This window comes from Scyliorhinus canicula, chromosome 1, assembly GCF_902713615.1.
Source record: "Scyliorhinus canicula chromosome 1, sScyCan1.1, whole genome shotgun sequence".
NCBI classification, from domain to species: domain Eukaryota; kingdom Metazoa; phylum Chordata; class Chondrichthyes; order Carcharhiniformes; family Scyliorhinidae; genus Scyliorhinus; species Scyliorhinus canicula.
Window position 1 is genome coordinate 9677397 of NC_052146.1, and position 23869 is coordinate 9701265.

At 42.4% G+C, this 23869-nt stretch overlaps 1 protein-coding gene across 13 annotated transcripts in view; it reads left to right on the forward strand.

Annotated features, from left to right (window-relative positions):
* fbrsl1 (fibrosin-like 1) overlaps nt 1-23869 on the forward strand; it is a 1082194-nt gene that overhangs the window by 1044820 nt on the left and 13505 nt on the right. For 7 of the 13 annotated variants that reach the window (XM_038805641.1, XM_038805817.1, XM_038806217.1 and 4 more), the window contains 8 exons: nt 3182-3453; nt 5493-5731; nt 7300-7350; nt 8615-8710; nt 15988-16059; nt 19751-19783; nt 21299-21340; nt 23516-23587. In XM_038805641.1, the coding sequence (XP_038661569.1) occupies nt 3182-3453; nt 5493-5731; nt 7300-7350; nt 8615-8710; nt 15988-16059; nt 19751-19783; nt 21299-21340; nt 23516-23587 (877 nt within the window). Of the gene's footprint in view, nt 1-3181; nt 3454-5263; nt 5425-5492; nt 5732-7299; nt 7351-8614; nt 8711-15987; nt 16060-19750; nt 19784-21298; nt 21341-23515; nt 23588-23869 lie in introns of all 13 variants that reach the window. The other 6 variants (XM_038805908.1, XM_038805728.1, XM_038806139.1 and 3 more) reach the window with 6 other exon arrangements.

Sequence of the window (23869 nt, forward strand, 5' to 3'; positions counted from 1 at the left end):
TGTGCCAAAAAATACAAAAGTTTCAGACGAGATCTTCCAGGAGATGACTGATGTTTATGTAATTGTCGGCAAGCTATCTGAATCCTTCAAAGCATCCAAATGCTGCAGTGAAGAGAAGGCACTTGAAAATGTACTGAATCCTGTGGGAATCATCACAGGGAATTTCCATATTAACTTGTCCTAACTTGTTATTACAATACTTAGCCTGTACTAAATATTACAAGATCACGAAAGAGAATTCTGTAAGTTTAGAGGTCATTGTGGAACGGGATAAGGATGGTCCAGAAATCAAGTGTCTGTATTGGGGGAAGGCCGATTTCAATGTCATTAGACAGGATCTGGCGAACGTAGACTGGGAGCAGCTACCTGCCGGTAAATCTACAATTTGGAAAGCAGGAGACTTTTAAAAGTGAAATAGTGAGAGTTCAGGTTCAATGTGTTCCTCTAAGTAAAGGGCAAGGGTGGCAAGTCCAGGGAAGCCTGGATGTCGAGGGATGCTGAGGGTTTGATTTAAAAATAAAATGAAGCATATGCTAGGTATAGAGCACTAAAAACTGGGTAGGCCCTTCAGGAATGGAGGGGTGCTTAAAAATAAATTAGGAGGGCAAAGAGGGGCCAGGAAACATCATTTGCAGATAGGATTAAGGCAAACCACAAGGCATTTTTAAAAGTATATTAAGAGCAAGAGGATGACCGACCAGGGAAAGAGTGGGGCCCATTAAAGACTGAAGGGACAATCTGTGCGTGGAGCCAGAGGACATGGGCGAGGTCTTAAAATTATATTTTTCACCTGTAGGCACTAAGGGGAAAGGCATGTTGGCTGTAGATTTCAGTTGGGATGGTGAAGTTCTAGAGCATGTTAGGGTTAATACGGATGAGGTATTAGATCTTTTAGCGGGCATAAAGATCTATTAATCCCCAGGGCCTGATGAAATGTTTCCCAGGCTGCTATGGGAGGCAAGGGAGGAAATTGCTGTGGCCCTGACGGAAATATTTCAATCTCCGCTGACCACAGGTAAAGTGCCAGATGGCTGGAGGGATAGCTACTGTGGTACCTTTATTCAAGAAGTGCAGCGGGGATAAGTCAGGTAATTGCAGGCCAGTTAGTAACTTTGTTGGAGTGTTATTGCAAGCCTACTTGTGACACTAATAAAGATTATTATTAGTTTTAATGTCAGGAGTAGGGAAATTATTGGAAACAATTCTGAGGAACAGGATTAAGGAACACTTGGAAAGGCAGAGATTGTTCAGGGATTTGTTGGTGGGAGATCCTGTGTAACTAATTTAATTGAGTTTTTTGAAAAGGTAACTAAATATATTGATGAGGGTAGTGCAGTTGATGTGGTTTACATGGACTTCAGTAAGGCCTTTGACAAGGTCCCACATGGAAGCCTGTTCCAAAGGTTTGAAGCCTAAGGGATCCAAGACAAGTTGGCAAATTGGATCCAAAATTGGCTTGTTTATAGGAGGCAAAGGGTGTGGTGGAGGGTTGCTTTTGTGATTGGAAGCCTGTGACCAGCGGTGAACCACAGGGATCGGTGCTGGGACCCTTGCAGTTTGTTACATACATTAACGACTTGGATTTGAATGTAGGCGGTAAAATTAATAAGTTTGCAGATGACACGAAAATTGGTGTTGTTGTTGATAGTGAGGAGAATAGTCTTAAGCTACAGACTGATATTGATCAGCTACGAAGTTGAGCAGAGCAATGGCAGATGAAATTTAATCCTGATAAGTGTGAGGTGGTACATTTTGGGAGGTCTAGAGTAAGATATACACAATGGACAGTAGGCCCTTGGGGAGTATTGAGGAACAAAGAGACCTTGATGTACAAGTCCATAGATCCCTGAAGGTGGCAGCACGGGTAGATAGGGTGGTGAAGAAGGCATACGGAATGATTGCCTTCTCTAGCCGGGGCATAGAATACAGGAGCAGAGAGGTCTTGGTACAACTTCATAAACATTGGTTAGGCCACAGATGGAATACTGTGTGCAGTTCTGGTCGCCACGTCATCAGAAGGACGTGATTGTACTGGAGGGGGTGCAGAGGAGTTTCACCAGTATGTTGCCTGGGATGGAAAGTTTCAGCTATGAGGAAAGGCTGGGTTTATTTTCCCTGGAGCAGAGGTGTACAAAATGATGAGAGGCATGGATAGGATACATCGTAAGAATTTCCCCTCTGGCAGAGGAGTCTAAGATCAGAGGGCATAGGTTTAAAGTGAGGAGTAAGTGGTTTAGAGTGGACTTGAGGAAATATTTTTTTACCCAGAGGGTGGAGGAAATATGGAATGTGCTGCTTGAGAGGGTGGTGGAGGGAGGTACTCTCACAATATTTAAAAAGCCTCTGGATGAGCACTTAAATCTGGGGCAGCACAGTAGCATAGTGGTTAGCACCGTTGCTTCACAGCGCAGGGTCCCAGGTTCGATTCCCCGCTGGGTCACTGTCTGTGCGGAGTCTGCACGTTCTCCTCGTGTCTGCGTGGGTTTCCTCCGGATGCTCCGGTTTCCTCCCACAGTCCAAACATGTGCAGGTTAGGTGGATTGGCCATGCTAAATTGTCCTTCGTATCCAAAAACGTTTAAGTGGGGGTTACTGGGTTATGGGGATGGGGTAGATACGTGGGTTTAAGTAGGGCGCTCTTTGTAAGGGCCGGTGCAGACTCGATGGGCCGAATGGCCTCCTTCTGCACTGTAAATTCTATGATTCTGTGAAAAATCACCACAGCAGAATAGACTATGGACCAAGTGCTGGTAAATGGGATTAGTACAGATTGGGATTGATGGTCAGCATAGACATAGTGGGCCGAAGGGCCAGTTTCTGTGCTGTATGACTATGACTAATTACCAATGAAATTTTAAACTCCATTTCCTACCATAATTCTTAAACTGAAAATTGCTCAATTTTTATCAAAAACAACACCATGGTAAATATTATTGTTTTTTGTAATGAGGAAAAGCCGAGATCAATGAGACCGAACTCTGTCACATATATGTACCAGTTTCAGTCAGAATGAAAAACTGATCTATGTGAAATTAATTGGCACGGGATTATTGCAACACATTTGCAGTAAGATTGCACTGGAAACTTCACTGCTTTGTTTCAGTCCCAGCACATGAATATATTTGTATTTTTATTGTTATGCCTTGTCGTATGATAACTAATGATCACGTTTTCTTCCCCAGCAGCAGGAGTAGCAGTGCCAGCAGTGCTGCAAGCGTCAGCCTACCCAAACACTTGCCTTCATCCCCCCAAATCCACCCCCATCATTCACCCACTCCAGTCCTGCCCTTGTCTATTCCAAACCTTGCTACCTCACATAATTTCTCCCTGAGGCCTCAGACTCACCCTCATCACCACGCCATGTTTGCAACACCAGCTACCTTACCACCACCACCTCCTTTAACGTCAAACAGCCTTGTGGTACCGGGTCACCCTGCAGGACCTGGCTATTCAGGTAGGTGCAGATTCCTATTCGCCCCAGTATTTAAGCTGTCATTCTGCTAGATTTGCCATTCAGGATTTTGGTTGTTAATATTTTTAAATTCCTTTTGCATTCCCCAAATGCCAGTTTAGTTTTGTTTACTTATAAGGGTTCTGGTGTTTCACTTACAATACGCTTGAACAAAATACTCTTTTTTTTTAAAGAAACAAAAGTGAACATTGCATTTACCCAACTTGAGAGACGAGGGAAGGTTATTGCATGAAATAAGTTCAGAATTGTCACTTAATTCATAAGATGCCTTGATAGTCAGAAGGCAACCTAATCTTTTAGCATTTAGAACTGAAGCATGTACAAAACGTATAATGTAATTCAATCAAAGGTGAATTTCATTTATTTATGTGGACATCATCTTTTGTTTGGCTTGACTGCCTCACAGTGTAACATCTCAAACCATCATTCTTAACAGAATTGTTTTGAGTTAAGGTCATTGCACATAACTTGGCCTTACAGATGCAGCTTTCAAAGCTGACAAAATGAAGAAATAGCAGCACACCCAGATCCCGTAATGGTTGAAAACGTTCACTTGTTGAATAGTCTGGTATTATAGTGGATTCATACCATTGAGAGATAGAGGTAGAATTCAACAAATGACCTCCATCAGTCCCTCCTCTCTCTTCACCTTTCACCCCACCCTCTCACCTAGAAGAACCCACACTTGCCAGATTGAGGGGAGGGAGGTGCTGATCAAAGAATTTAGTTTGTGCTTGTAGACCATAACCATAGCTTCAAAAATCATACATATTTTGTTGTTTGTTTAGAAGTCGAGCACGTTGGTTTTATAATCATCAGGAATTTCAAATTAAAAAGCAATATTGGGAAAGTCTGAAAGCAGATAGTCTGTACTCCCTGGCGAGAAAAAATGTGTACCACATTTTGGAAACCCCTAAAGAACAGAGAAAATATTTAATTATAGCCCTGTCAGTTGTAGATTTAAGTTGGAAGAGAGGGACGAATTGATGGTGTACCTCTTGCCTTTCAGGAAACAGCCTTGTTGATCTTGTAAACTGGGCTGGTGCTTGCTTACACTCCTCCCAATAAAAGGAGGAGAATGTTAAATAAAATCATTTTTGTTTTATTGTAAACTTTCATTGCATCCCGAAATGTTAGAAAAGCATTTGACCAAGTGGATTGTAGTGCTAATTAACAAGAATATTGTTTCATCCCTTGAATTACACTTGTCTTTAATCATTCCATTCATTTTAACTCAAAGGGTAGTGATATTTCAATAACTAGTTTTTCAAATGTGTCCTTACAAGGTAACATAATTCAAACTGATTTTTTTTTCTTGAAGCTGTATTGAATGCAAGTCTGATGTGATGTCAAGAAACATGTCCTCATAAGAGCCTATAATGATTTTGATTTATTAAAAATTTATGTTTTCATCATGCAGCGAATGTTGCCATGCTAATGGCGGTAAAGGTGATTCAGAGTATTTGTAAGTTTTGGCTGCTTAAAGCTGCACAAACGAGCTCTGAAATGCCAGTATAAGGTAATCAAACAGTTATTGCTGCAGATCTTCCCATTTAAAGCTCATAATACATTTTTACCAATTTGGATGAATAGAAAATGGTAGCTTGCAAAGGTGCCAACTTCATCAATGTCCAGAGGACACATTTCAAAAAGTGGTATTGCTGCCTGCTCTTATGGAGACAAGTACAGTGTCTTAGCTATCTCCTTTAGAGGTGGACTGTGTGTGCGTGTGTTACATTTCCCCAGTTTGTTTTCTGCTGGGATGACTCATGTGGTTCTCTTCTGTCTTTAGATACCAGCCTGTTGATATCATTCAACCAACCAATCATGTATTGTCAGCCTCAGTCGGGAATTCTGATTGGTGCTTTGTCACAGGCATCTCTGTTACCTCCACCAATGAGTCCTCACGTAGAAAACCACCACAGCATGACCTGCAGAAACAGGGAATGCCAGGTGAATATTTGGCCTTTTTTTTCCAACTGACTGGCCCATGGCCCTTGTGTTTCTTTTTTCTCTTCCAGAGCATGAACTGCTGAGGCAGGAGTTGAACAACCGGTTTTTGGTTCAGAGTTCCGACGGGGCAGGGTCGCTAGCCCCGCCACCATTCTTGAGGGCAGAGTTTCATCAGCATCAACACCAGCATCAGCACACGCATCAACACACACATCAGCACACGTTTGCTCCTTTCCCCGCGAGTCTACCACCGACTCCACTCATGCCGCCCACTGCACCGCCTATGGTGCATACCCCAGGCAGAAAAGTGAGGATAAGTAGAGCATCTCTTGACTTCCCCTCTCCCCTTACAAAAAAGAAATACCTTCCACCTCTTTTGCCACGGTTTGGCTAATGTGGTTCTTAAAAATAAAACACCAGTGGCACTTATATTTCTATTCTGAACCTCCTGTGATATCTTTTGACCATACAATCAATGGACAAACAATTAAGGGTGGAAGGTCATGTGTTTGTTTTGAGATTCTTTATGCACATTCCAGTACATTGGACATCAAACATTTGGCAGTCACCATCAAGTAATATTTAAAGAGAATAGCATCCTGAAACTCGTTTAATATTTGATAGCTGTTAAGTTGATATGGCCCTGCTATTTTAAAATACCACACTGATTGCAGTAGCAAGAAAAGTTGTTTCAGAACTTGATAAGCAACAACAACCTGCATCCAAGTCGCGCCTTTAACGCAGTGAAACATCCCAAGGCGCTTGATTGTGCTTTACGGTGTTGTGTGGTCAAAAGACGAAGAAATTATAAATCCTTTCTGGGCCTTGGAACAGATATTTATTCTGTGCTGATATCAGGGTTGTGGGTTTAAATTTTAATGCACTGAACCTTTTTTATTCACCAGTATAAAATAATTGAAACAGTATAAATATATGCGATATAAGCATTGCACACTAGCAAAAAGTGAAATACCACAGTAGCCCAGTGTGAAAGAATGAAGTATTGATATGTCCACAGTGCTGTTTTTATACATATTCTTCCTATGAACTGAAAACATTAGCAGTTCTATAACTTCTAACACACAAACACTGTTTTTGGATCTTAGTTAGAGTTAACAATGTATGATTAAAATCACTAAGACCATATACCATAGAATCTGGTTCTTTAATGCTCAGTTAGCTATTGTTTCTTTACTTCAACTAGTGTTTACAAACAGTTAACTTTATTTGTTCTGGTTTACACACCAGCTGATCATGGCCCTTGTGCAAGCTGCATGCATGTCTACTCCTTTCAAATGCCATTTCCAAATTTTCCCCAAAAAAGATTATGAAGAAAAGCAGTTTAACTGCTTGCTGCAGAATGTGTTTTCAATTTTTAAATGCAAAAAATGTACCATGTGGTCTAATTATGGTCATAAAGAAGTGTGTGTATAATCTACCTAGTGTATGTTTTTGTGATTAATGTTGTTTATGCTGACTAAGTGGCAGACATCTGGTAATGGCTATAATTAATGAAATTATGCATGTGTTCTGTATACAGTTATTATATTCAGCAGCAGCTGCCAGCCAAATGGCTGTGTGTGAAGACTTTCCATTTCTTAATGTCCCTTAATTGTTTAAAGATGAAATATGTAGGAGTAATTATTAAAAGCTGTTTATCGATTTTTCCCATAAAAATTGTAAGTAGTTCATGCCAAGTTGAAAATGATTAGCAGCTAATAATATTGATCAATCATTAGCCTATTTTGATTATACATGGTGATCAGAGGATGTGTTTAATTCATTTTGACAGCCTCAAAGCTTCATAGTGGCAGAGTGATTTAGATGTTAGGCAAAATAAAATCTATTACAACTTGTTTTTCCTCTTCCTTTCAGTTTGAAAAGTATGCACCAAAAATAGAAAATCCTTTCTATCGACATTCGAGTGTGAGTATCTTTTTTTCTCCCCCGAGAGCTCATTGTGCTTCAGCTCGCACCCATGTTTTTTGAAATGTTATTTTGATCGAGCGTCATTTCATGTGTTAAATTTGGTGTTTCTACTCTTGTGGTTTCCAATGCATCTGCAGTTCATCAAATTAGCCTCAATTTGCATTTATAACAGAGACCGACCAAATATAGGTTAGGTGATTTTGAACTGCAAATTGAAGGCAGAAGGTGCTTCAGACTAGTCTCGTCCTTTGTGTTGCTAAAGCCAAATTTTTATGTCATTGTGCATCCAGAGCATGCTTGTTTAATAGCAGAGGCATTATCTCACACATGCAAATCAAGCATCTCCGTGTTCGTGCGAGCAGCTCTGGTGTAGATTGAAAAATGCTACCTGTTTGGGTCGCTTTCCCATTGACTGCAGAAATAGATAGCTGTTTCCTTGTTTTAGATTACAGATACAAAAATCAATAAGACTGGAGCTGCCTAGAACCACATTACTGAATTGCAATTCTGTTTGAAGATATTTCATTTTATTTGGCTTTACTAAAGGTGAACCAATATTGTTGGGTGTTTAGGGGGCAGTTGCCTCATGCAGACATAATGCAGGATCCTAGCAGTAATTTGATTGATGGGTCATGGGGTAGAAAAATAACAGGCATTATTCCAGCCTTTAGTGAAGTTGAGATGCTAGATGCTTCAGGAAGAAGACTTAGTTCTGAGTCTTCCATACTGTAAAATTATTTATTTATTTATTCTTTTTTTTAGAAATTTAGAGTACCCAAATATTTTTTTCCAATTAAGGGGCAATTTAGCATGGCCAATCAACCTCACCTGCACATCTTTAGGTTGTGGGGGTGAAACCCACGCAGACATGGGGAGAATGTGCAAACTCCACACGGAAAAGTGACCCAGGGCCGGGATTCGAACCTGGGTCCTCAGCGCTATAGGCTGCAATGCTATCCACTATGCCTCATGCCGCCCCTGTAAAATTGTTTTAATGTTGCATCCTTTAGATATGCATTGCACACAGACACTCGCCATATCCTGTATCTGGTGAACTGCCTGTTGTAAACAGTATCTGATATAGTACTATGTTTAGATTGTGGTAAAGATATATCAATCAGGTGTAAACGATTAACGTACATTTGTTCTCAAGTAGCTGAATTGCATCATTGCATATCTGGTTCTTGGTTTGTATGTGAGATGTGGACTATGTGACTAATTCTCATTCGGAATCTAACTCTTCATATCTTGTTGATTTTAGTTCTTCCCACCATACGCTCCAGCAATGCCGGGCATGCCATCCATGATTCCACATTCAGGTCCCTTTGGGTCCCTTCAGGGAGCATTTCAGCCTAAGGTATGTAAGCCAGTTTAAAGACACTGAAAAAGACTTGAGGTGGCAGAAAGGGTGACGTGCTAAGCCAGTTCACTTTATTCCTCACCCCCTTCCTCATTTTTTGTCTTGATAAACTAAATTATTATTGAGCGTGCATGATTTGTCAGTTGACTAAGGCAACTGTGCCCGATATCATAGAATTCCTAAAGTGCAGAAGGGGGCTGTTTGGCCAATCAAGTCTATACTGACCCTCCGAAGGTGTACCCCACCCGGCCTATGCCCTCGCTCTATCCCCTTAACCCCACCTGACCTTTTGGGGCACTAACGGTAATTTATCATGGCCAATCCACCTAACCTGCATGTCTTTGGACTGTGGGAGGAAACCGAAGCACCCGGAGGAAACCCACGCACACACGGGGAGAACTTACAAACGCCGCAGTCACCCAAGGTCGGAATTGAACCTGTGTCCCTGGCGCTGAGGCTGCAGTGCTAACCACTCTGCCACCGTTCCGCCCAATATGTCCAAAAGTATTAAAAGAAAGTGACAATGAATTGTAAATTTGTAATTATCAACAGTTTATCTGAAGCTAGATTTGCTATATGCTTTCTGCATAACCTTTGCTAATAAACAGTTACTGTAAATGCACTGTGATTGATGTGGTTACCCTATGATTACCCCAAGGATCAGTAAGTACAGCATTTTCTAGGCATAAAAACTCAAGGAAAGAATGTCTGTCAAACAGACTGATTTGATCTGCAAATTTCCACGTAATTTACATGCCAACTTCAGTAGAAGAGAAGGCCCTGAGGGTAAACTGCAGAAGGTTAATAATACTTGACCCATCTTTGGAGTCAGAAATCCTGTGGCTGATGTATTGTAATGGTAGGAACCATTTCAAACGAGCAAATTACCCTGTTCTGTAGAGCAGATGATTTTTTTGCCCTAAAGGCCTGACTTGCATGTGCTTGTGCTGACTGAGCACAGTGCCTTTCACTGGGCTGCCATGATCTGTCAGGGTTATTAAGTTTTCCTGGGTCGGTGCTGCTGAATGCTCCTCCATTTTTCAGACTGAAGCATCTGTCACTGAGGTAGGGAGAGACAGATTACCTCAGTCAATTTCACTGTCTTCGCACTCCACTTTGCTGAGCTGGGAGCCAGTCAGAGGCATAACAGGTTATTCATTATCTGACTGTCGTACTGTAGGGTGTAGGCAAATGGCAATTTCATGGACAGGCATGTAGTATCCTTAACTCAAGGTCACAGGAAAGAGAACATAATGAAACTTTAACATTTTCAGCAACGTATAATCAATTATGAAGCTGTTTTAAAATGCTCTCTCGCAATTTTATGTCTCTACAATTTTAGCTAACAGTAAATTTAAACCTCCAAGTGCAGTAAACACATGGCTGTCTGCAGAATGTGCTCGCTTATCCCTTAATGTATGTATTTAAAGAATAGTAAATACTTAAAAGTGGAAATCCATAGAATCCCTACAGTGCAGAAGGAGGCCATTCAGCCCATTGAGTTAGCACTGACCCTCTGAAAGAGCACCCTATCTAGGCCCACTCCCCCACCCTATCCCTGTAGCCCCACCTAACTTGCACATCTTTGGACTGTGGGTGGAAACCAGAGCAGACAAGGGGAAAACATGCAGACTCCGCACAGACAGTCACCCGAGGTCGGAATTGACCCTGGCGCTGTGAGGCAGCAGTGCTAACCGCTGTGCCACCGCAAAGCAGTAACTCAATCAAGCACTTAAATGACATCAGGGCCTATAATGTCTTTCTCCAGCTTATCAATGCTTTTTGGATAGATTCTAAAATAAACTGCTCTTGATTTTTATAAACATTTTTATTGGGTGTTGTTTTAGTTGTTGTGAAAGTTCCTGATTTCTTGTCTTCCAAGACTCAGTGCAAAGGTAAATGTTGTTCAAGGAGAGTAGCTCTGTAGGTTTATCAAGATGTAACTTGCAGGGAAATTCTCAATTTAGAACACAACTTGTGATTCCGTTTGGAGAATTTGTAAAGAATGCTGACTCACTAAAACTTTTCATTGTTATCTTGTGGCTGGAGCTACACAAACAGCTGATTGAATGTTGAACGTAGGAATTATGAGCAGAAGTAGGCATTTCAGCCCTTCGAGCCTGTTCCGCCATTCAGTCAGGTCATGGCTGATCTCTTCCTGGTCTCAAAACCACCTCCCTACCTGTTCCCCATATCCCTTTACCCTGTTTTTATCAGAAATATATCTATCTCCTCCTTGAAACCATTGAATGGCGCAGATTCTACCGCACTATGGGGCAGGAGTTCCACAAATTTACTACCCTCTGCTGGAAGTAGTCCCTCCTCATCTCAGTTCTAAATCTACCGCCACTCGTCATATATCTGTGACCTCTCTTTCTAGATTACCCTACAACGGGGAACATTTGGTCTACATTTACTTTATCGATCCCTTTTAGGATTTTATACACCTCAATCAGATCCCCCCTCATCCTTCTAAACTCCAGTGAGTTTAAACCCAGACGGTTTAATCTCTCCTCACACGTCAACCCTTTCATCTCCAGAATCAAACTGGTGATTCTGCTCAACTTCCACCAATGTCACCACATCCTTCCTCAAATAAGGAGACCAAAACTGGACACACTATTCCAGATGTGGTCTCACCAACCCCTGATACAATTGCAACAACATTTCTCTACTTTTATACTCCAGTCCTTTAGCAATAAACACTAACGTTCCATTTGCTTTTTCTTTTTTTTAATATTTTTATTTGATTTTTAAAATTCTAAGCATATAACCCAAAAAATAAAACAACAAAAATTCCCAAATAAGAGAACGCCTCAACCTCACGCATGAGGTTGAAGGGTTCACCCTCCACAGCATCTCACACCACAACCCCATTACCCAGCTCCTCCTCCCACTTGGCCTTGACCCCCTCCAACAACACTCTAAAACACTCTAATCCTCCTCCAACATCCATAAATTGCCGAGAGGATTTTCCCTCACCCCCATCCCCCTCCAACAATGAGAAAGGCGGTCTCACCGAAAAACTCAGAAAAACCTTCTTTGCAAAGTCCTGCACCTGCATATACCCAAAGGCCTCCCCCAGCAGAATCCCAAACTTCTCTCAACTCCTCCTCACTCACGAACCACCCTTCTAGAAATGAGTCCTTCATCTCCAAAGCCCCCCCACTCCTTCCATCCCTGAAACCTAACATCCAATCTCGCCGGTTCAAACCCATGATTCTGTCAGATGAACAAAGAAAAGTACAGCACAGGAACAGGCCCTTCGGCCCTCCAAGCCTGCGCCGACCATGCTGCCTGTCTAAACTAAAATCTTCTACACTTCCGGGATCTGTATCACTCTATTCCCATCCTATTCATGTATTTGTCAAGATGCCCCTTAAACGTCAGACATGTCCCTGTTTCCACCACCTCCTCCAGCAGCGAGTTCCAGGCACCCACTACCCTCTGTTTTAAAAAAAAACTTGCCTCGTACATCTCCTCTAAACCTTGCCCCTCGCATCTTAAACCTATGCCCCCTAGTAATTGACCCCTCTAACCTGGGAAAAGGTCTCTGACTATCCACCCTGTCTATGCCCCTCATAATTTTGTGGACCTCAATCAGGTCGCCCCTCGCCTCCATCATTCCAGTGAGAACAAACCGAGTTTATTCAACCTCCCCTCATAGCTAACGCCCTCCATACCAGGCAACATCCTGGTAAATCTCTTCTGCACCCTCTCTAAAGCCTCCACATCCTTCTGGTAGTGTGGCAACCAGAATTGAACACTATACTCCAAGTGTGGCCTAATGAAGTTTCTATACAGCTGCAACATGACTTGCCAATTTTTATACTCAATGCCCGGGCCAATGAAGGCAAGCATGCCGTATGCCTTCTTGACTACCTTCTCCACCTGTGTTGCCCCTTTCAGTGACCTGTGGACCTGTACACCTAGATCTCTCTGACTGTCAATACTCTTGAGGGTTCTACCATTCACTGTATATTCCCTACCTGTATTAGACCAAAAATGCATTACCTCACATTTGTCCGGATTAAACTCCATCTGCCATCTCTCAGCCCAAGTCTTCAAACGATCTAAATACTACTGTATCCTCATCGCTATCCACAATTCCACCAACCTTTGTGTTGTCCACAAACTTACTAAGCAGATCTAAAGTGCTGCCAAAATTGCGCGGTCCCACCCCCCTCTCCCCGAACATCTCTCTGGGGCGAATGGGAGCAGCGGCGTTGCCGGCGCCCGCAACCCTGACCCCTTACAAGAAAGAGCCTGCCTCCACCTTCACCCGCAAAGCCTCCGGCTCCTTACCCCAACCCCGCACCTGCTTGGTATTCGCCGTCCAATAATAATATAACAGGTTTAGAAGGGCCAGACCCCATGACTACCTCCCTCTCTGAAGCACTGTCCTCCTAATCTTTGCTACCGTGTCTGCCCAAACAAACGGCGAAATCACCGTTCCAGCCCCATAAAAAACATTTTTGGTAAAAAGACCGGTAGGCACCGAAGCAAGAATAAAAACCGTGGCAAAATATTCGTCTTTACTCCCTGCACCCGGCCTGTCAACGACAGGGGAAAGCTGCCCCACCTCAGTAAACCATGGAACCTGCCCCATGAAGCTGCCCCACCTCAGTAAACCATGGAACCTCAGTAAACCATGGAACCTGGGTTGTAGATGTACAACAACAAATCACCGGCATACAAAGACGCCCTATTCTCCAGCCCACCCCTCACCATCTCCTTCCACTTATTAGAGAACCCCAGTGTATTGGCGAAAGGCTCTATCACCAACGCAAACAGTAGGGGGATATGGGCACCCCTGGTGCATTCCCCTATGTAACTGAAGAAATTCTCAAATTCACCTCGTTCGTGCGCAAACTCGCTCTGTTCCATATATAACATTTTGACCCACGCCAATCCCAATCCCAAACCTCTCCAACACCGCAACAAATAGCTGCACTCTACACGGTCCAAAACCTTCTCCGGGTGCACCGCCGCTACCTCTGGCTCCTTCCTTTGATTAATTTTTTATTCCAGATTTTTATTGAATTCAAATTTCACCATCTGCTCCGGTGGGATTTGAACCCGGGTCCCAGAGCATTATCCTGGGTCTCTGGATTATTAGTCCAGTGACAATACCATTACGCCACTGCCTCCCTGCAGAGATATTGGCCGATACAACCCACACTCTTATCCTTTTTATCAACAACGAGATGGATACCTGTCCCATCGTCTCTGGGAGTACCCCCTTAGCCACAGAATTTTTGCACATTTACACCAAGAGCGGCTCCATGAGCAGCCTTTCCAAAAACTTTTTATAAACCTCCACCGGGAACTCATCCGGCCCTGGTGCCTTGTCCGTTTGCATCTTCCCTATCACTGCCTGAACCTTCTCCATCCCCAATGGTTCTTCCAGCCCTGCCTCTCTTCCTCTCCTACCCTAGGACGCTCCAACTCCCGCCCCAAAAAAAAGAAATTCCACATATCCGACTCACCCCCTAGGGGCTCCGACCTATACAACTTTTTATAAAACTCAAATGCCTTGTCCAGCTGCTCCATGGCCATCACCAACTCCCCCATCCCGGACCGGAACAACCTCTGCAACCGTCTGCCAGCGGAGCTGGTCTGCCAACAAACAACTGGCCTTCTCCCCATATTCATACACTATCCCCTTCACCCACCTTGACTGCCAAACTGCCTTCCCTGTGGGCATACGGTCAAACCGTGCCTGCAATTCCTTCCTCCTCACCAGGAGTTCTGGCGTGGGACCCTCCGCATACATCCACTTCCAGAATTTTCTCCACCAGCCGCTGCCACTCCTTTCTTGCACTCCTGTCCACTTGGCCTTGCAGGAGATGATCTCGCCTCTTACTACCGACTTCAGCACCTCCCATTCCTATTGATCCCCACATTGTCATCAATCACCTTTCCAATCTTTACAAAAAAAATTCAGATCTTCCTGCATCCAACCTCCACGCTGGCCTCTATGCCGACCCCTTCTTCAGGACCACATCCACCAAATGTAGAGCAGGTCTGAGCTAACAATTGCCAAGTATTCCGCTTTCCTCACCCCTACCAACAACTCCTTGCCCATAATAAGAAGTCGATTCTTGAGTACATATTATGCACCTACAAGAAGAAAGAATACCCTACCCATAGATGCAAAAATCTCCACAGATTCCCCCCCATCTCCTGCAAAAACGCAGCCAACACCTTCGCCCCCCAAGTCCCTTTCCAGAATTCTCTGATGTGTATCCAAATTCGGTATGGCAGCCACCATCCTCTTCCATGACCCCAAATTATCCCAATTCGGGCCATACACGCTAACCTGTGCCACCAACTTCCCCTCCAAAGCACCCATTACCATAACGTACCTACCCCTTTGGTCTGCCACCAACTTCTCCATCTGAAATCTCGCTCTCTTACCCACCAGTATCACGATCCGCTGGGCTCTCTGTCAAAGCCCGAGTGGAACATCTGACTCGCTTAGCCCTTCCGAACCCTCACCTGGCCATTTACCCTCAGGTGGGTCTCCTGCAGCAGCACCATGTCACCTCTCAAGCTCTTCAAATGCTAGAAGACTCTCGCTCGCTTCGTCGGCAAGCCCAATCTCTGCACGTTCCACACTAACATATGGACCAACGGGCTCTCACCCCCCCCCCCCCAATCCCCAGGGAATGGTACAAGGAGGGTTGCACTCATTTTTAAGGAAATCCCCTTCCACCTGAGCCATTCTGTGACCAGGTGGCAGAAGGTTGCTAGCTCCCTTCCATACACCATCAATACCGCCCACGGTGAAGAAGTGGCTGATCAGCATGCGGCCAAAATTAAGAACTTTCTATAAGGTATCACATGCAGATGCACACATCTTCTGGTATATATTTTTGCAGTTTACAGAACTCAACTCAGAATCTAATTTCTTCGAATTTGAGTTACAAATGCAGGCTACAGAAGGCATTCTTTATAAAAATGTAAATGTTACTGTGGCACAGTGGTTAGCACTGCTGCCTCAGGGCGCTGTGGTCCCAGGTTGATCCCGGCTCTGGGTCACTGTCCGTGTGGAGTTTGCACATTCTCCCTGTGTTTGTCCCCACAACCCAAAGATCTGCAGGGTAGGTGGATTGACCACACTAAATTGCCCCTTAATTGGAAAAAATTGAGAACTTTTTATGTCTGGTAGTTTTTCCGTGAGTTTGTGACCTTTTCGTTGGACTATAATCATTTCAGTGGAGCGGAGCAGTTGTTATTCATGATATAAATGCTGTGTTGTCTTTCCCCAGACTTCCAATCCAATTGATGTAGCAAGCAGACAAGGAGCAGTTCCTCACACTCTACTCCAGAAGGACCCCAGGGTAAATTAACTAATCACTTTCAACCCTAAAATCTTCAGCCAGCATTGCATTTTCACCATGATGCATTCGAACTGCACAGGACCCAAGTTCCTTCTACCATAAAGTACATTTCTGACTTCTCCTACAACTTTGTTCTTGATTGCTTATCAAGAGCCTATTAGGAGAATCTTTGAGCATTTCACTTTTAATACTAGTCCAAGTTTTAATAAGTGCTCCCTGAGCTTGTTCAATCTATTATCATCTTTCCTATTCTAAACAAGCTGCTTCAGAACACCTTGATGTGCATTTTTCATCAAAAATCTGTTGCCTGACCGATAGCATCTTGGCAACAGTTTGAAAAGACCATGCAGCCAGAAACAGCCATGAGTTGAAATCCAGAAACGTGACCAGGCTTAATCATTAAATCTAATAAGCTTTTGTTAACCAGCCCTTTATCTAACTTTGATCCTTTAAATTCCTGATTCTGCCCTACTCATAGCAATAACTACATTATGTTTATATCCATATTACTAATTAATAAGAAGTGTTAGGGGCAGCACGGTGACGCAGTGGGTTAGCCCTGCAGCCTCGCAGCGCCAAGGTCCCGGGTTCGATCCCAGCTCTGGGTCACTGCCTGTGTGGAGCTTGCACATTCTCCCCGTGTTTGCGTGGGTTTCGCCCCCACAACCCAAAAGATGTGCAGGCTAGGTGGATTGGCCACGCTAAATTGCCCCTTAATTGGAAAAAATGAATTGGGTACTCTAAATTTAAAAAAAAAATAAGAAGTGTTAGCCGATAGCTTTCAAACTTGGTTTTCATGCCTATTTACTGCCCCAATTTTATTTACAGGACTAGGTTCTATTAGGATATAACCCAGGTTGGATTGGATTGTTTATTGTCACGTGTACCGAGGTACAGTGAAAAGTATTTTTCTGTGAGCAGTTCAACAGATCATTAAGTACATGAAAAGAAAAGAAAATACATAATAGAGCAACATAAGGTACATAATGTAACTACGTAACACCGGCATCGGGTGAAGCATATAGGGGTGTAGTGTTGATGAAGTCAGTCCATAAGAGGGCCGTTTAGGAGTCTGGTGACAGCGGGGAAGAAGCTGTTTTTGAGTCTGCTCATGCGTGTTCTCAGACTTCTGTATCTCCTGCTCGATGGAAGAAGTTGGAAGAGTGAGTAAGCCGGGTGGGAGGGATCTTTGATTATGCTGCCCTCTTTCCCCAGGCAGTGTGAGGTGTAGATGGAGTCAATGGATGGGAGGCAGGTTTGTGTGATGAACTGGGCTGTATTCACAGCTCTCTGAAGTTTCTTACAGTCTTGGGGCGAGCAGTTGCCATACCAGGCTGTGATGCAGCCAGATAGGATGCTTTCTATGGTGCATCTGTAAAAGTTGGTACGGGTTAATGTGAACATGCCGAATTTCCTCAGTTTCCTGAGGAAGTATAGGCGCTGTTGTGCTTTCTTGGTGGTACGACGTGGATGGACCAGGACAGATTTTTGGAGATGTGCACACCTAGCAATTTGAAACTGCTAACCAGCTCCACCTCGGCCCCATTGATGTTGACAGGGGTGTATACAGTACTTTGCTTCCTGAAGTCAATGACCAGGTTCCTGAATTTGTCCAATTTATGCTGTGCCATTAATTCAGAAACAGAAACAGTAGCAGATAAATACACGGATGTAAGATTCAGACATGTGCAGGAAGTGCTGGGAAGCTGAGTGCCAGTTTGGCCAGAGTTTGTCCAGGGCTGGGGAAAGGTCAGTGCAGACCAGTAATGCGTACATCACATGAGATGTAAGTCCACGCAAGGGTCACAATCAAACTAGCAGCTTCAAGTTAATAGTGATCAATATCTTTATTCATAACTGAAAGCCCCCAGAGGGAGGTCTTGCTGCTTTCAGCATGGCTTTGTTTACAGGGCTGACCCTGGTGCATTTTCTGCATTGAGTGAGCTACTACATTCCAGGTCATTTGTTGGTGTTTATCCAATATTAACCCATGTCCAGATTTGAAAATGGGTGCCTCCAAAATTATATGAATAGCAGTTTTTGAGTTTCGCTAATAGGTCGATATTTCAAGCAGGAAGAGTCTTTTTCAACTCTAAGTGAGAACTCTGCTTCTCTCTCCACAGATACTGCCAGACCTACTGAGTATTTCCAGCACTTTCTGTTTTATATCCGGCAATAGCGTTCTAATAGCTTTGCAGTTTTTTGAGATCTCAATAAATCGCAATTCTGTGAGCCATTGCTTTTAATGTAATTTTGTTGAGTGAGCTTTCAAGCCCAGTGAGATGCTGGTCATCTGAAAGGAATATGAAAAGAAAGGGTTTGTATTTATACAGTGACTCTCACAAGCTCAGCTCACCCCAAACCTTTTACAGTCAGTTGAGTACTTTGGCAGTGTAGTTACTCTTTTACTCTTATAGTGTGGGAAAACACTGATGTGGGAGTTATAATTTAGGCAAAAAAAAGTTGTAATAAAGGTTGAATAAGAATGGGATTAATTTTTTTTCTTTTAATAATTTTAGAGTATCCAATTCATTTTTTCCAATTAAGGGGCAATTTAGCATGGCCAATCTACCTAGCCTGCACATCTTTGGGTTGTGGGGGCGAAACCCATGCAAACACGGGGAGAATGTGCAAACTCCACACGGACAGTGACCCAGAGCCGGGATCGAACCTGGGACCTCAGCGCCGTGAGGCTGCAGGGGTAACCCACTGCGCCACCGTGCTGCCCTAGAACGGCATTAATATTGCATTTCACTACATGGGGAGAAGCGTGTTGTGCACTTTGAGTTCTTGATTAAATGCAATTATTATTCTGGGATAGGTTGACTGAAAGGTTTTTATGTTGATGGATTCTGATAGGAACAGTAAGTGTCACTGCCAAAAAAATTGAGTAAAAGCTTTGTTAGTGCTGATTGCTGGAGGTGTTCCTTTTTCCATTAAAATAAGTCCAGTAACATTGAAGTGCAGGTAGAACTTGCTCCATCTCTGGAGTTCAGGAAAATAGGAACTATAACTATGGTACCCAACACTGAAATCGTTTTCTAGTATTTACTGTCAGGCTCTCAGCCAGTGCAGTACTGTAATTGAGATGCCTTGTTGCCGAAAGCTGGTATATTTCTGTAACAAACTATGTTAACTTAGAACCAAATGAATGGTGAAATTTAGTTCAAATTCCATGGGGACAAGCTAGCTTGAAATGAATGAGATACAGAGACCAATGATGAAAACATCTTGAGCACAACATTTGTTCATATTTCAAAAAGTCACTAATATAAATAAGGCGCACCGTAATATACAGCATCAATCCTCTCTGCATTTTGGCTGAAGAAGAGTATTATTGGCAGTGACACACAGTGAACGTAGATAATATGCTGTGTATTAGTTTAGCTTCTTTGAGAAAATGTTTGCATTACTTTGCTATCTGTAAATGCTTTTACAAAGAATAATTTACCCTTTTACTGATGGTGACATGAGTATTTGATTTGTATCTGATGTTTTTAAAAAATGAATTCCATCTTTCCCAAGAATTCTTTGAAATTGCCACTGAGTGATTGTTTGGGTGAGTTTAATGCATTAGACCCTGACAGCAGTCTTATTAGTTTATCCAAGATGGTTTTTATATTGTCAGTTCCCATTAATATTTTGCTTCTATCAATATAATTGTACAACCTTTCTGTTTCATCTTTTCCAGCAGTTGTCAGACCCCTACAGACAGTCAATAAGAGTAAGTGAGATCTACCTTTTTAATGGTTAATCATTTTGTAAAAGCATTTCACACATTATTAAGTTAGTGTGTTTTTATTCCAAAACATTGCGTTTATAATGGAATCTGTGAAAGTGTGCACACTGCAAGTCGCAGGTTATTTTCCTGCATGATTGCAACTAATATTTTTAATACCCATTTTTGACATTGGGTCTAAATTTTGAGTGGGCTGCTCAAGCTGCCGACTGCCATTTAGTTTTTTTTAGCGATTCTTATTGAATTGCTTGATTCTAGTGCTTCATGTGTGTGATATATTTTTGCTCTGACATGCTGGTGTGTGGATGTTCATGCGCCTGATTTGCCACTTCAACCTTGTGGTCCTGAAAAAGCAGGGTGAGGAGACTTATTTTTGTTGGCTCCATCTGAGTGAAAGGGCTGCACAAGTTAGCCTGGGCTGTGCTTCACAGCTCAACTACAGTTTGGACATTTGGGAAGAATTTTTTGACACGTTTCCTTTCACATTAGAAAGTGTCTAATTAGCTGTTTCTTTGGGGGGATTGTGTATGCGGGTGGAAATCTTTAAAGGAAAAGAATAAATTCATTTTGAAAGGCAGAGGCATTTTTAATTGGTTTTATTTTATATATGGCTTGCATTGTTGAATCCACTCTTCATAGTTCTAATTGGCCAGGCATGAGCTCAGGAGAAATTCTGAAATGTGGAAATTATCTTTCTTTCTCTAAAGCCAGTATTAGGAAATGGCAAATGTACTCATTTCCCAACATTGTAAAGCAAAAAGACACTGCAGTTCTTTGAAAACTGCTGTAAATGTTCCCATAAAAGTAAAGATTTCTGTAATCAAATAACTATGCATACTTATGCGGGCTGTGTAGTTGTAATGATTTTTGCATTTGCATGCATATTATTTTGGAGAATTGAGTACTTTTGAACAAATTAACTTAGTGGAGGCTCACCTCCCTCGAACTCTAAATGAATAAACATGGTAAGTGCATTTATGCTTAAAATTATTATAAGAATGTTCGCATTGTTTAGATTCATCATTCTCTACCATCTGGCTTGTGCACAGGTCCATCCAATAAAATTATATGAAGCTTTTTTTTTTAGTGAACCTGCCGTATATCCTTTCTGTGGTCTATGTAGGACCTCATCTTCAGATCTTGCTTGCTTGCTAGAATCAGTCGAGAGTTTGTTGTGGTCACCCGCACATCAAAATTCCTGTAGTGATACATTCATTGTGAATGCAACTTTTCTTTGAAACATGTTGAAGTTCCTTCACTTTCTGGCAACTTAAGATGGCAAATAATGGAATTATCGCAAAGTTCTGGCTTCACAAATCTGTTATCTGCTCCAGCAAGGCTTTCTATCTTCCCACTGAACGCTTCTTTGCAGTCTGCCATGGAAGGCCAAGGGAAAAACTTATGGATCACTTTGTTTAAAAAAATCAAGACGTCTATTTTTGACATAGTTTCATCCATGAAGAGTTCAGTGTTTCATTGGTGTTTACTGTTTTCTTCCAGCTCCCACTCAAAAGGGTAAATCTACCTCAAAAACCAATGGGCGTAAGTATACTTTGAGTAAAAGTATTAGTTGAGACCCGAGCGCACCTGGAGCTGGGTCTTTCCCCAGGGCTTCAGTTTCGTAGAAGCCAGGTTCAAGGCTGTCTGGAAATATTCTGCTCTTTGTTTTGGGATTTTCAGAAAAAATTCTTCAAATAACATCCTTCACTGCCAGAAGCAGAAAGTTCGCTGGAGTCGATAGCTAGAGCTTGAGATTGGTGGCACCAAGCATATTTGTGGTCCCACATATCAGGCTCTTTGTGAAATTTGCAAATATGCCTGCCAGCTCTTTGGTTACCTCAAGATCTAAGTCATCTTCTCTTTTCTTCTCTTAAACGCCAGATAATTTATGATAGAAGCCCAGAGCACACACACTTACGACCACTATTATCTTCCTGATCCTTCAACTTGACCAGCTCCCAGGTTACTCCTATTCCGGCACAGAAACCAGTTATAACGCTGAGCTCTACTTCTTGCATTGTTCTCAAAATATACTCTTGTCAACTATTTTCATTATTGCGGGGTCAGGATGAAAAAAATGTTGGTTCACAGTGCTCTGCTTCTCTGACTGGTTTGGAAACATGTTTGGGCCACTATTGAGAGAGACAAATCATTTAGTTCTTTCTCTTCTCTTTTCCCCCTCCACCCTCCCACCAAAGGAAACGGATTGTAATAATAGATTCTCACTCCTTCAGGACCCAAGTAATTGGTCGTTCTCTACCACCGCAATCATGATGTGTCTCAGCTGGAAGGTTCAAATTACCTCACCATAACAGAATTTGTTAATGATATTAAACACTAAAAGCTTTCCTAATAATTCAACATTAACTATTGTCTTCTGGATAAGCACTTCATGTGCCCTCACCATGTTCCTGTGGTGAGCCAGATATTCTGTGAAGGGGCAGGTGGGGAGAAAAATGCAAAACAGATGTCTGATATATTGGGCCCGTTACCCTATGCTAGTTATTGATCTAGAAACAATAACATGAATAGCTTTGGTCTCAGTCCGAGAGATAGCTCAGGTATGTGCTCTCACAACTTGACTGTTTTATCCGGGGTAGGCACATTCTCAGACCTCTTCTTAATTTCATGCCAGACCTGGTATCCAAATACCATTGGACTCAGGAGATGATCATTCTTTAATCCTATGCCACCAGCTATGAAGGAGAGTTAAGATTCTACCTTATGGGAGCACAGATAACAGTCTCTCGCTGTGCATATAGGAAACCCGGTCAACTGTAAAGATGAGACATTGGGTTAGCATATCAGAGAGCAAAGGATGACTAAGTGGATTGTGTAATATACAACTAATGAGTAGTCAGTGACCTCCATTCCATTCCAAAATAATAATTCACCACCCTGGGAAAGATTAAGTCATTCAAGAAGAACGATAGCCCACATATGTATACGTTACCATTGAAGATGCCTACATGGTAACCACAAGGAATATTCCTAATATTCGTGTTGCCTTTTGGACCTCACTTTCATGACGTGACAGGGTCATTTTGGTATCTGCTGTAGCTTCTAGTCAAACTGATTCTTCTTATTGAGAAAGAATATCTGTTATAAAAATGAACTATGGCATATGCAGAAGATTGCTCACCATAGGTGCAATAATTATCATTCTTCAAGCTAAGATCTCCAAGCACAGCAACATTACTTGGATTGAGGAAGGATGCATTTGATTTCTTACGATGAGAAAAGGCAGTTAAACTCTTACAGCAAGTGAAGTACAGAGGACGTACCTCACCGGTTTCCAATTCAGCTGAAATGCATAATGTTATGGTTTCTTCACAGTAGAAGCAACACTTTCATAAAGTCAAAACCTGTTTATCATACATACATGCTGTCTTGACATTCCATCTCACAATATGGGAGCAGTAACCAGCAAGGCACATTCTGTCTCAGGATGGCGTGTCCTTGATGTATATTTGCCGACTTGGAAGCAACTCTTGTTGTATAATTGAAAAGAATTGCTGCATTCATGCTGTCTCTGCTTACTTGTCAAATACTTGCTTCAGGCTTCACAACATATATATCTGGCTGCTGTCCATTTCAAGGTTTTTCTGCTTGCTGTTTTATGCGGTGCTTTGCATTTGATTTTTGTAAATTTGCATGTTTTGTTACTGCCAGTTGAAACGTGTCAGCTAAGGTGTGTTGTGTCTTTGTGTCTTACAGAAACCTGGGAAATGGTGCGCTGTTCATGTACAAATTGCCTGGCAGATCTACCATCACCAGCAAAAGTTAAAGGTATTGAAAAGACAAGCCTGCACAATCCCAGGGGTGGCAAATTTTGAACTCTTTTCTCCCACATATATTTGTTAGCTATCTTAGTAAATAAAGATATATTAAATATTCAATATTAAAGCTGTCAAATGTGTCAGAGTCGTGAAATCTTGATAGTAGATGTAACCACTTTATACCAAATTGGTTCTGCGGAACTTTGGGTGGGGGGAGGGGGGAGCAGCCATGGGTGGGAGCAGCAATGTTTTGACAGCAAAGAATAGAGAGGTGTGTATGTACGTATGCAAG